The sequence below is a fragment of the Nicotiana tomentosiformis genome, chromosome 1 (assembly GCF_000390325.3).
Source record: "Nicotiana tomentosiformis chromosome 1, ASM39032v3, whole genome shotgun sequence".
Lineage (NCBI taxonomy): Eukaryota > Viridiplantae > Streptophyta > Magnoliopsida > Solanales > Solanaceae > Nicotiana > Nicotiana tomentosiformis.
Window position 1 is genome coordinate 146,650,052 of NC_090812.1, and position 11,973 is coordinate 146,662,024.

General features: G+C 32.1%; 1 protein-coding gene across 2 annotated transcripts; it reads right to left on the reverse strand.

The window, feature by feature from the left end:
- Positions 1–146: 146 nt before the first annotated feature.
- LOC138903681 (uncharacterized) lies at positions 147–9,822 on the reverse strand. Of its 2 annotated transcripts, XM_070192129.1 has the most exons (12): positions 9,420–9,822; positions 5,949–9,325; positions 5,761–5,807; positions 5,521–5,682; positions 3,652–3,916; positions 3,473–3,560; positions 3,171–3,292; positions 2,855–3,072; positions 2,613–2,770; positions 2,245–2,539; positions 2,108–2,161; positions 147–1,289 (listed from the first exon to the last, which is right to left on the reverse strand). In XM_070192129.1, the coding sequence occupies exons 8-12, from the start codon at positions 2,915–2,917 to the stop codon at positions 1,074–1,076; spliced, it is 786 nt and encodes a 261-aa protein (XP_070048230.1). In that variant the 5' UTR covers positions 2,918–3,072; positions 3,171–3,292; positions 3,473–3,560; positions 3,652–3,916; positions 5,521–5,682; positions 5,761–5,807; positions 5,949–9,325; positions 9,420–9,822; the 3' UTR covers positions 147–1,073. The 2 variants fall into 2 exon arrangements, 1 of the variants encoding a protein (XP_070048230.1); XR_011413019.1 differs by lacking the exons at positions 147–1,289; positions 5,521–5,682; positions 5,761–5,807; positions 5,949–9,325; positions 9,420–9,822 and adding an exon at positions 4,002–4,383 and having other exon boundaries at positions 2,109–2,539.
- Positions 9,823–11,973: the final 2,151 nt, after the last annotated feature.

An 11,973-nucleotide genomic window follows, 5' to 3' on the forward strand; every position in this document is an offset into this window, starting at 1 on the left:
CTGGCTGCTTAACAAAAGAAAGAAAGAAACACCTTGCATAAAATTAAAAATTGTAATCACATAAATGTATTTCAAATAGAACAAAAATGAAAATTTTGATGAAGAAATGACTGACTGCCTAACAAAAGAAAGGAAGAAACACCTTGCGTAAAGATAAAAATTTTGATCACATAAATGTATTTCAAATAGAACAAAAATGAAAATTTCGGAAGCCAACATAAAGTAAAACACACTAAGCGTATGATGTTAACAAAAGTGAAGTGTTAGTAATGCTGCAATTTGCTTCTTCTTTATGTTTTCTGAAATACTAATTCAACTTTTCCTTCTTTGCTGCTGTCCCTTTTCAATTTTTAGCAGGAAAAAATGAATTGATGTTTGAATGGTTAGCGAATTAGGAAGAGATGGCTATCATGAGTTTGAACCAAAGTAGAAGGAGGATATCGAGTTTGTCTCGGAAAATAATTGAGGAAAAAGGAAATGTGAAGAATATAATAGGAGACAACCATTGGGGAATCGGTGGAAAGATAAAAGTAAGTGTGAAGTGTATAAAATAGGAGATAGCCGTTATTGATTTTCTGCAAGAAAGTAACTGCCAGGGAGAAGTTGTGTGATGTTTCTCTGAATCACCATCTACTGTTGTATATAATATTTGGGTGTTTCATAAATATTTAATTAATATTAAATTTAATACTGTATTTATTTGGAACATAAAGGTTAGGTATTATCCAGCGAATACAAGTAAGAAGCAACCTTCGTGGGTTAGCGAAAAGGAGATGGTGTTAGAACTTCTGTTTGATAAGAGTGTGTTAAAACTTACGAAAATATGTGAATGAATGGCAGAGAACAATGGCAAATGGAAATGTAAACCAAAATATTTGAAATAAAACTCTTACTCACATGGTTTAGTTTCCAGCTTTTAAGCAAGTTAACATGATGTAATAAACCCAAGTTCATCAAAGTGATGCCCAAGTTTTTTAAAAAGAGATCGCCAGACGGAAATCTTAACAGGGTAGACAGTAACTTAAGTTTCATATTGATCAAAAGATGTCTGCATCCTGCTAAAGAAAGAGATTTCAACATGTGTTGTTCTGTTTTTTCCATTTCTTTCTCTTTTGTCCTTTCTCAATTGGTGAAACAGTGGAAAGACGGTAAAGATAGGAATGGCAAAAGATATTTAGAAAATTTAAATCTTGAAAGTAAGGATTGTATATAACAACAGAAACTTGCCTGAAAAGAAATACGCTCTTGTTTCTTATGTCACTATTTATCTTTCTGCAATTAACAAAACGCTAAAAAAAATAAAATCTGCAATCAGTTTATTGTAAAAGTATGGAGCCGACATTTCGATAAACATTTCAATCAAATGAGTAGTGAAGTAAGAGTATACGGAAATGCTAGCATTGGCCAAATATGACCAAATTTATTTAGAAACCACTTTGCGCTTGGAAATACAAGAATTCATGAAAACAAAAAATAACAGCAAAAGTAGTGACATGATAGATGCAAGAAAATAAATTAGCATTGTTGGTGAAACTACTACCTATATGAGTAAATGAAACTCAAAATGTTTGACGTAATTTTGTATTTATGTAACTTTCACTTAAAATGTTCCAACCAAAGCGGGAACATTTTTCTTCAAAGTATGCCAAACTGTGATACTATCTACACATCATACTCTTCAGATTTTCTGCAGAGAATCATATGCTTAGGAGAAAAAATGCCTTTCTCACCACGTTTAGACAAATAATCAGCAGTCACGAACAACATCTTGTGCAGATCAACTGTACCTTTTGGTGCAATCCCAAGAAAGGCAAGAATTGCTCAATAAAGTAAAAAATCCTATATTAGAAAATACATTGTTGTAGATTTTTGCTACTGAATGCGTTCAATTTGCTTCCTTCCAGAGAATAAGGAAAATAAGTCATTTGAATTGATAAGTGTTTTTTGTATCTAAAGGTATCTATGTCAGTTGATAACATACATAAAATTGCTGAATCAATGACTGTTGTACTTAAAACTCACATATATACTCTCTTTTTTTTTGCGTCGAAGACATAATTTCTTTTGTAGTTGAAAGTTTGCTAAATAAAACAGTAAAGAAATTTACCTTTCCTTCGACAAAACGTTTTGTTTCAATGTTATCCTCAACCTTCTTTTTCCCCTGCATAACAAACGAAAATAAAGCATATTTTCAATGTACATATACATCTGGATTACCATTTAAAACAATCTATATCACAATACCTTTTGTTCTTTCCTTGTTGTGTATTGCAATTCCAGATTCTCATCTGGAATGAATAACTTGGATACCGTATAATTTTCAAGCCCCTCTTTAAGATTGTAATTGTTTAATCGTAGCTTGAAAATAAATTCCTTGCCGCAAAGGCTTTGGATTTGTGGAGGTACATTATTGCTTTCCAATGACAGCCTATTGAACAACTTGTGGGCGGATGTATCAAGGAGCTTCTCCGCTACAGCATTAAATAGAACCAGAGTAGTCTTTCCAGTTTTGTCATTTACTTTGACGTGTATTTTGTACCTATGATTATACAATCAGTTAAAATAAACGAACGACAGTATAATCAAATTTACATTATTAGTTGCTTCCTTACTTCACCAAAGGAAACTTGCATTCTTTCGCGCAAAAGTGACATGTATAGACACCATTTGAAGGTACAATCTTCTTCGAACACGAGTTGCATGAAATGTAGTACCAATCAAAATAATTATCTATTTCTGTAATGTTGCCCCTCATAGTAACAATGTATTCCTAGCATATAAAAAACTCTAATTAGTAGAAGCATCTTGAAGAATTTGAATTTTAATTACAAAGAAGTAGAAATAGGGAAATAACATGTATATCGGCACTCCAGTCGGACTCCAACAACTCAGTAATGTTCATCCTGTTCATAAACATCTCTTCCTCAATGGGAATGTTATTGACATTAGAGCTCCCGATAGTTTGTACACCAAGAAATGTGGCACCAAACTTTTGAATCAAAGTTGTTATATAATCTATTTCTAGATTTACATATATTTTGCTTGCATATGTCGTGGCGAAAGTAACCTCACCTGTTAATAGCGAATGCAATTTTAAAACAAACTTTAATATATATTCAGAATATCAATAATAAATTACATAGCAATGAACAGTAAACGGGAAAAATTACCACGGAATTGTTTAACTGTTGTAGAAGTAACTATGACAACTTATGGGCTAGAGTCGTTGTATAGAAATGGTTCGAACTTCTCTCCAAATTCTTCCCACAAAGTTATTTTTGATTTTGCAGAACTATACAGGGAAAAAGATGAAACAAAATTTAATTGAGTAACAATCCATATGATCCATCTAATATGTAATCTAAAGATATATGGATAAACAACTTGGATAACAAAATAAAAGTACACACAATAAATCTGGTTTTAGGAAGTTAACGAACTAAAGGAACTTAAAATAAGATAAGTGGCTTACTAATCAGTTATAACTTGGATGTCCCTTTTTTTCCACTTGCTTCCAACACTCTCCATGTCACCGATGGCAGTTAAACAACCAACCACATCTACAATATCAAATTGAAAGAAGTAGTCATTTCATAATTACATTGCTATTGCGGAAAATATAGCAGCAAACATTAATCGTAATCAGTATACCTGATAGCACGGTGTTATTGTTCAGCCTTGAGTCGATCATGTCGGATTTTATAAACTGGAATCCATTTATAGGAATACTAACAATACCTTCTCGTAGTGCAGTTGTCAGGAAGAAAGAAATTTTAAAAGTACTTGTCACTGGTCTATATACACCAGAAGCCTCACTAACTTTGAAGTTCTTAATAACATAGACTGATCCTTCACTGAGCAAATTCTTGTACTTATTTACTAAATTCTTGTTGATTGTAGCATGTATCAAAGTTTCCTGGTAGAGGAAAAACAGTTAGTGTTTTCAAAATTAATAATTACAAATGCATATTAATTAAAAAAGAGTAAGACACATGTACTACCTCTTCATCTATAAGGATCATGTCTGTACTCATTAGTTCTCTGTTTCTCTTGAAATTAATAGAATTCCATTTCCGGCAAACTCTAACCCTCACGGTCCAATCGTCTCTAGTACTATTCAATTCTGTAAGAAGAGAATACGCCATATTGTATATAACAGTTTTAGGATGAGTTTAAGAAGGATAGCAGAAATTGTTTTAGGACAATGGTGTGCGTGGCTTTTATATAAAGGATTCGGTTAACAAATTTAAACGATGGCAACGGTTAATTGGAAAGTTACAACCCTTTAGAAAAGCCACTATAACGGAGGCAGGTTTTGCACATGAGGATGAAGAGGGCATCGTTATGTCGTTTAACTTTCCGTATATGAATGAATATATGAAGGAACCGATTCATAGCGACAACCAAACGGATATAGTTGGGCTTTTTAAGACAAACGGATATTTGGGGCTCATTAGGCAATCTGGTTGGGCTTTTATTTATTAATTATTACAGATAGAGATAAGAGATTAGAGATGTTGTGGGGTGTTAAATATAGTGAATTATAAGAATGAATGGTAAGATTTAAAAAAAATTGGAGATAAAAGATATATTCAATTGATGGTCATAGAGAGCTGTCATATCACATTGGCAATCCACTTTCCCATGTAATCTTTGAAGCTTCCGATGTAATATTTTTAATTGTAAATGAATCATCGTTCCTTCACGCCATTGTAAAAGTAAATATAAAAGTTTACAAAATCGTCATCTCACTACAAAGAATTAAGTATATCATCCAACTATTCCCAATGAAAATATGGTATCAGTATTCCAACTCTTTTATAGTTGATTATAATTTGTATTTTTTATAGAAATAAATAGCAATAAACCACCGAAGGTAAGAAAGATAGGTTGTCCGTTGACAACTATATAATACCGAAAAGTTGGCCATCTACAGTTTTCTGGGAATCATGATAGAGATGGCACACGGGGCAGGTCGGTAGAAGTGGAAATCTTCATACGCTGGGGGTGGAGAGTTAAACTTGTACCTTTAATTGTCAACTTCTTTTGCACTTCAATTTTTTCCCTTTATGTCAATCTTTCAGCATATGCGGAAAATGAGATCAAACAATCAATGGGTGTTGCATCAGAAATTTGTTGGTTAACGTTAATTTCTAGCGCTTAAAAATGATATAATAAATATATTCTAGTCATTCTTTGCATGAATTATCTAGTAAACTCCTATAAATATGTCAGGTATCGGTTCTAACTTGTTTAACTTTAAAATATTTAATCCGCAACCTCAAATATATGGAAACAGATTCAGGTGTACCTGTAACTGTGATAAACGTAATGTTAATTGTGGAAACCTATTGAAACAAATAAAATCCTACCTCAACAATATAATTATCTGCAACAATCTAATTCAAAATACATAAATGTAATAACATATGTAATATCTTTGTATATATAAATATATCCGGAGTCATTGTTGGATTCAAAAGTCACAAAGACAATAACATATAGAAAATTTTTACATACAGAAATATATTTGAACTCATTCTTTGCATGAATGATCTGGTAAAACTCCTTTATATATGTCAGCTCTCAGTTGTACTTGTTTATTTATAAAATATTCAATCCGCATTTGTGAGATTTCCCTATAACTCAAATATGTGGAAACTTCATATTCTTTAGCAGAACCTGTAAAATCATAAACATAATGTTAATTGAAGAAACCAAAAAAGAAATAACATTGTTAAATGTAGAACGAAAATTTACCTGGCCAAATATTTGTACAATCTCGCTGTGCATCCATTGTAGGAATCCTGTATGATAAAATATAGAGTGAAGATATAAGCACGGAAAAAACCATAAGTTTAATGCATATGCCGATCTTCAAGCACAACACATTTGAATAGAGCAGGAAAAAGTCTTTAAAATATTGCCAAGGAAAAGCATATATTCACCTGATCATTTCAATTTACAACAATACCACAATTTGGGATTCGTGGTTAAAGGATCCGGATGGGATTACAGTTGGTACAAACAAAAGATGAGAAAAAATTAGTTCGCAAGTGCTACTGGAATTGAAGAAGTATAAGGTTTTGCTAATCTTATGAACACCAGTATTATAATTTTCTATATTCACACATCAATTTAAGAATATAAATAACCACTTCGGCATTATCCGTAAGAGAGATAGCTAACGAACACATCATAGAGCAGGGTAAAAAATAATTAAAGGAAGAAAGATGGAATTTATTATGGGGTTCACACATCAATTTAAGAGTATAAATAAACACTTCGGCATTATCCGTAAGAGAGATAGCTAACGAACACATCATAAAGCAGAGTAAAAAATAATCAAGGAAGAAAGATGGGATTTATTGTGGGGTGTAGGAAATAAAAGGAACAATAGTCAACGTTTGGTTTAAATTAAGATGAAGAAGAAGAGGCGTGGCCTTTGAAGGAGTAAAGAGAGGGCGTGCCTTTTGATGGAAGACAAAGAACGCTTACATACGACAAAATGGCAAGAGATGAGAAAATCGGTAAAGTAGATTTCCTGATAGGTCTAATATTGCTGGAACTAAAAGTATTTTTCGGATCATTACGCTTCAACTATTGTGTTAAATGCATATGTTGATCTTAAAGCTGTACACAAAAGAGTAGAGCATGAAAAAATCAAGTTTTTAACAGCATAATTGAGGAAAAATCACATATTGTGAACCAGGTTTTGCATATGTCAAAAGAAAAGGAAACCAATAGAAAGGAAAAGATTTAATTCTACAGAAAGAAGGTAGAAAATCAATAATTGCTGGTTTAATGGAAGAATATCAGTTTCTATGTTTAATGCATATATTGCTTAAAGTAGAACATAAAAGTGTAAAGTAGAAATTACTAACAGAGAAGGAAGTTGAATGACTATCCAATAGTAATTTATACGGTTACGGTGAATATCTAATATAGTCTAAACATCATATTATCAATTTTTTTATAAACAAATTTTATAGATTGTGTTTTCGAATGCGTGAGTTTTGAAGGAAGAAAAGTAACAGGAAGTTGAACTACTATGCAATACCAAAATCCAAGCCTATAATAAGAATCGAATAGTCTAAACTCCATAACACTAACAAATTGTATAGATAGCGTTTTCGAATGCGTGAGTTTTGAAGGAAGAGAAGTAACAGGAAGTTAAACTACTATGCAATACCAAAATCCAAGCCTATAATAAGAATCTAATAGAGTCTAAACTCCATAATACTAAATTATATATAAACAACATTTGTAGATATAGATTTTGTCTATGGATATCAAAATTCTTCCGTTTGATGAGCGAAAAATAATTGCAGGTTCCATACTATTTTATGTATGAATTTCAGCAGACTCTAAAAATATATGTTAGCTGAAGGCATAAATGAAATGACATGAATATGGAGGATTCACATAACCGACTCCAGCTATAACCATGGATTTGCGGGAGAGGGGGATGGCTATTTTTTCCGACTGCATTCGTTTCCGATGTTCATTGGGTTTTTTTCTTGAAAAGAGTCGGGTTGAAGATGGAAGCAGTGTGGCTGTAAAGGTTCTATCAATTGAATTAGAAACAATGTGAGGTGAAAGGGAATTTATAGCTGCATTGTCTGATATTAGACATGAAAATCTTGTCACCCTCATAGGATATTGACCAACAGACTCTTAGTCTATGATTACAGGGAAAACAATAGTCTAACACAATCTTTGATAGGTTATATTTTTTTAAAACAGTTTAAGTTTTATATACTGTCAGCGTAAAAGATTCGGTAGTGTGAAATTTGTTACGCTAATAGTATACATAACTTAAAACACATTCTTTAATATATATCTCATATTTAATTTTTGGAAGATTCCTATCACAATGAGATGGCCTAAATTGATTGTTTTGACAAGCACGGGAAGAGCAATACAGAAGTAAATTTACATGGGCAGTTAGGAGAGAAATTCAAAAGGAATAGCAAAGGGACTTTCATATCTACATGAAGAAGTGAATCCCCACATTGTATGCAGAGATACTAATGCCAACGATATACTTGTTGATCAGAATTTTACACCCAAAATTGCGGATTTTGGTTTGTCTAGGCTATTTCTAGCAATAAAACTCTGAACCTATAAATATCTGATTTCCGAGTTAAATGTCCACCATTGGCGTATTATGGAGAAAGATAGCCTATTTAGTCATAAGGTAATTAAGTCAAGTAATTAACAACATGATGAGCAATAAACACTCAAATGTAGATCCAAAATGAGCAAAATGTGGTTTGAACTTACAATGTTCCAACAACTCGGGTAGTTACGTGGGAAGCTTTAAAAGTGTAAAGTAAAAATTACTAACAGAGGAGGAAGTTGAACAACTATCCAATAGTAATTTATACGGTGACGGTGAATATCTAATATAATCTAAACATCATATCACCAAACTTTTTTATAAACAAATTTTATAGATATTGTTTTCGAATGAGTGAGTTTTGAAGGAAGAGAAGTAACAGGAAGTTGAACTAATATGCAATACCAAAATCTAAGGCTATAATAAGAATCTAATAGAGTCTAAAATCCATAACACTAAATTATATATAAACAACATTTGTAGATATAGATTTTGTCCATAGATATAAGAATTCTTCTGGTTGATGAGCAAAAAATAATTGCAGGTTGCATACTATTTTATGCATAAATTTAAGCAGACCCTAAATATATATGTGTCCTAAAGGCACATGAATGCATTAAAAATAAAAGTTAGGGATTTTGAAAAGGAAAAATCTGGATTGATGAGTCAATACAGTCCCGATGAAGCTGACATATATTACCAAGTGGAAAAGCAACATTATCATATGCCTCTGAATCATGCGATGAGATTTAGTAGTAAGAACAAAAATGATATATTATAATTTTTCGTCCAGTTCAGAATGATGAGAAGGATTCCAATATGACATTCAGTGGTATCATACGACGAACAAAAGGTATTAAAACAGAACAATTGAATAAAGATCTTCTGAGCAACCACTAAGATAGCAAAAGTTGTGTTAAGTGTTGGGTGTTCATTATTGCTTGCATCCAAAAATGAAGGTAGAAATACATCAGAACATTTAGGAGTAAAAGATGGGATTTGATGTGGCGTGAATGAAATAGGAGGAAGAGTAAACAACGATTGGTTATATTCTTTACATCCTTAATTGTTGATTAGGGGGAAAATTATAGTATCAAAGAATAGTGACGTTATAATTTCTTAGGAAAAACATAAATGCGAAGAAGGTTCGGACTGTTCCTCAATCTTATTTGTGTGTGTTTTCACATCCTTGTTTGCCCAGACCTATACAATTAGATTAGGTTCCATAGAAGTTAGTAAGAGGCAAATATGTAAGAATAATGCATAAATGATAAATAACTGTAAAAGGATTACAGACCGGGAATTATGGAGCGAATATCACTTTTCTCTGAAACAGTTTGGGGGGCGGTGTTCTTCAGATGTCTTCATTGGCGTCGAAGGAAATAAACTTTTTTGTCGGAATAGATAGAACACTTGCAAATCAGAAATAAGGCAAAGAAGGGAGATGTAGTTGAGTTGATAGAAATTAATTCACTAATTAAGAGGGCTGGGGGAATTTGAATAGGGGAAAGGGAATTGTAAATTTAAAGAAGGGTTTGTTAGGTCTGGGTAAATTGGAGCAGGGGAAACGGAATTGAAAATTTAAAGAAAGTTTGTTTGGTAGGAAGAAGCGGCGCGGGAAGAAGGGAAAGTGGAAGCGCAGTTGAAAGTTTAGATGAGGTTTGTTTGATGCGAAGAAGCGGTACCCGAAGAATATGCGAAGCGTTTTTTTTTTTTTTTTTTTTTGTAATTTCAGTTTGAAATTGCCGGAAAAAACATGGAGCATAGAAAATTCAATTGCTGTTTATTGAGAGTGCCACGTCACCGAGCTTAGGGCCCTCTAATATATATATATATATAGATTGCCAACTTCCAATGAAGAAAAGGTAAAAAAATATTGTGGGAAGTATACAATTCAGGGTAAAGGACTTCTATCCTAAACCGGTATGTGAATCAGAATGATACTGAAAGGGCTTGTCCAATAGTAATCTGATCAAACCATGTTCTAACAGCCAAAAGTAGATTTAGCACTTCTCATCATACTCCATATATGTGAAGCAACATGTAGCATATATGTATTGCCTAGGGAAAAACAATCACGAAGCTTCGTTTCTTAGCAAAGTTTTCACTTCATTTTAGCCAAGTTTCATTCGATAGGCATTGAGGATTGTGCCTATACATGGGCGTATCTAAGTCTTAAGGGTTCACGTGAACCCATACTCCTCTCCCTAAAACATGTATAATAATGTTATATTTTTTGAAAATTACTTAATTATATGTATGTGAACCCATGCTCAAAGACTCCTATGGTACAATAATCATTCGGTGCATCTTTACGAGTGAAATTGGTGGTTCAAATTCCACTCCGGACGGTCTAGTTTTCGGCACGGAGTATAGATATATACGTAAAAATTACTAAAATTTTAAAAAGAATATAATTTTAAACCTATAATTTCAAAAGTATAGTGGGTGCATGGTAGATACTAAAGTTAAACTCGTCAAATATAAATTTTAAATCCGCATCTTCACAATAGTGCACCCATACTCTTGAAATCTTGGATCCGCCTCTGACATATACTAAAGCTATTCTGGTTTATAGTTAGCTGCACAATAGGCATTTATAATTGTTCCTTGGCCATTGTTGGACTTCTTAGCTGATCACAATTCTGCAGTACTGATGATCCCAAATTCAAACATCAGTCCAGTACCATGGCAATTCTATGAAATCGTCTATTTAACCGTTTAAATGATTGGCGAATGTACATATATATTTATAATTATATGTATGATCATATATATATATATATATATATATATATATATATATATATATATAATTACCGTATATAATTCATGTATACCGGCTAAAGAAAATAAAAAATAATCATTTCATCGCTTTCCGAGCTATATCCCATCCTTTAGTTTCAATGCAAAAGGTAATTATTTTCCTCCATCTCGTCACCTTAATCTATATTTATATTAGTATTAGTACTAAACTTCAACCCAAGATACTCCATGATATTTAATTAATTAAAAAACTCATTATTTTTCTTGTTTAATGAAGGAAACGCAATAACTATTGAATGAATAAAAACTTCATTATTTTCTTGTATTACGACGTACATAATAAAACCAATAAATCTTTTTTTCAAGTTTCCAAGTTTTTATTCTATTTTCCCACTTTCAGAAACATTCCCTAATAAAATCTACACTTTTTCGTTTTTCTAAATCTTTACATTAACTTTTGTAAGATGCAAACTTAAAATATTATTAATTAATTTGGATACATATTTCTTACTAATTATCATGATATATATATATATATATATATATATATAGTTATGTGCACGTCAAATAGAGACTAATTAAAATAAAAATTATGATTCACTATAGATTGTGGTGAGAATAATAAATACTTTTTTATCCTTAATTATAAGTCTCGAATCCAAAACAAGTGGTAGGCATGCATGCATGTTCTCGTAGCAGATAGCCTATATACATTGAATGTAGACATATCTGAAGTTCCCTATGGCACAAACATGGTCTCCTTTCATATATTAATATAAAAGACAAATTAAACAACGAGGGAAAAGACCCAAATAAATCTCTGATCTTAAGGTAGTAAACGTGTCTTATTTGCCACGTCATATTTCCTCTTTTTGTTTGGGTGTGAATTATATTCCAGAATCCTTCTTTTTTCCTTTTGGAACTACTGAGAAGCCCAATTTGTATCTTTATCAGATTCTGAATCATATAAAGCACTTCGCTATAAAATTGTAACTTAATATACAAGACGCTGCATACCGGACATTGTTATGCATTTCGAATTGGATTTTCTATCCCTTCAGAAGATCTAACTGAACATAATATAT

What these genes read in the sequence shown, in the direction of transcription:
- LOC138903681 (XM_070192129.1), bottom strand. Translation starts at nt 2,917, where the DNA reads ATGTTTATGAACAGGATGAACATTACTGAGTTGTTGGAGTCCGACTGG. An exon ending in ACTGGAGTGCCGATATACAT is followed by an intron (nt 2,771 to 2,854) that starts GTTATTTCCCTA and finishes TTTATATGCTAG; the next exon opens with GAATACATTGTTACTATGAG. An exon ending in CAACAAGGAAAGAACAAAAG is followed by an intron (nt 2,162 to 2,244) that starts GTATTGTGATAT and finishes TTTGTTATGCAG; the next exon opens with GGGAAAAAGAAGGTTGAGGA.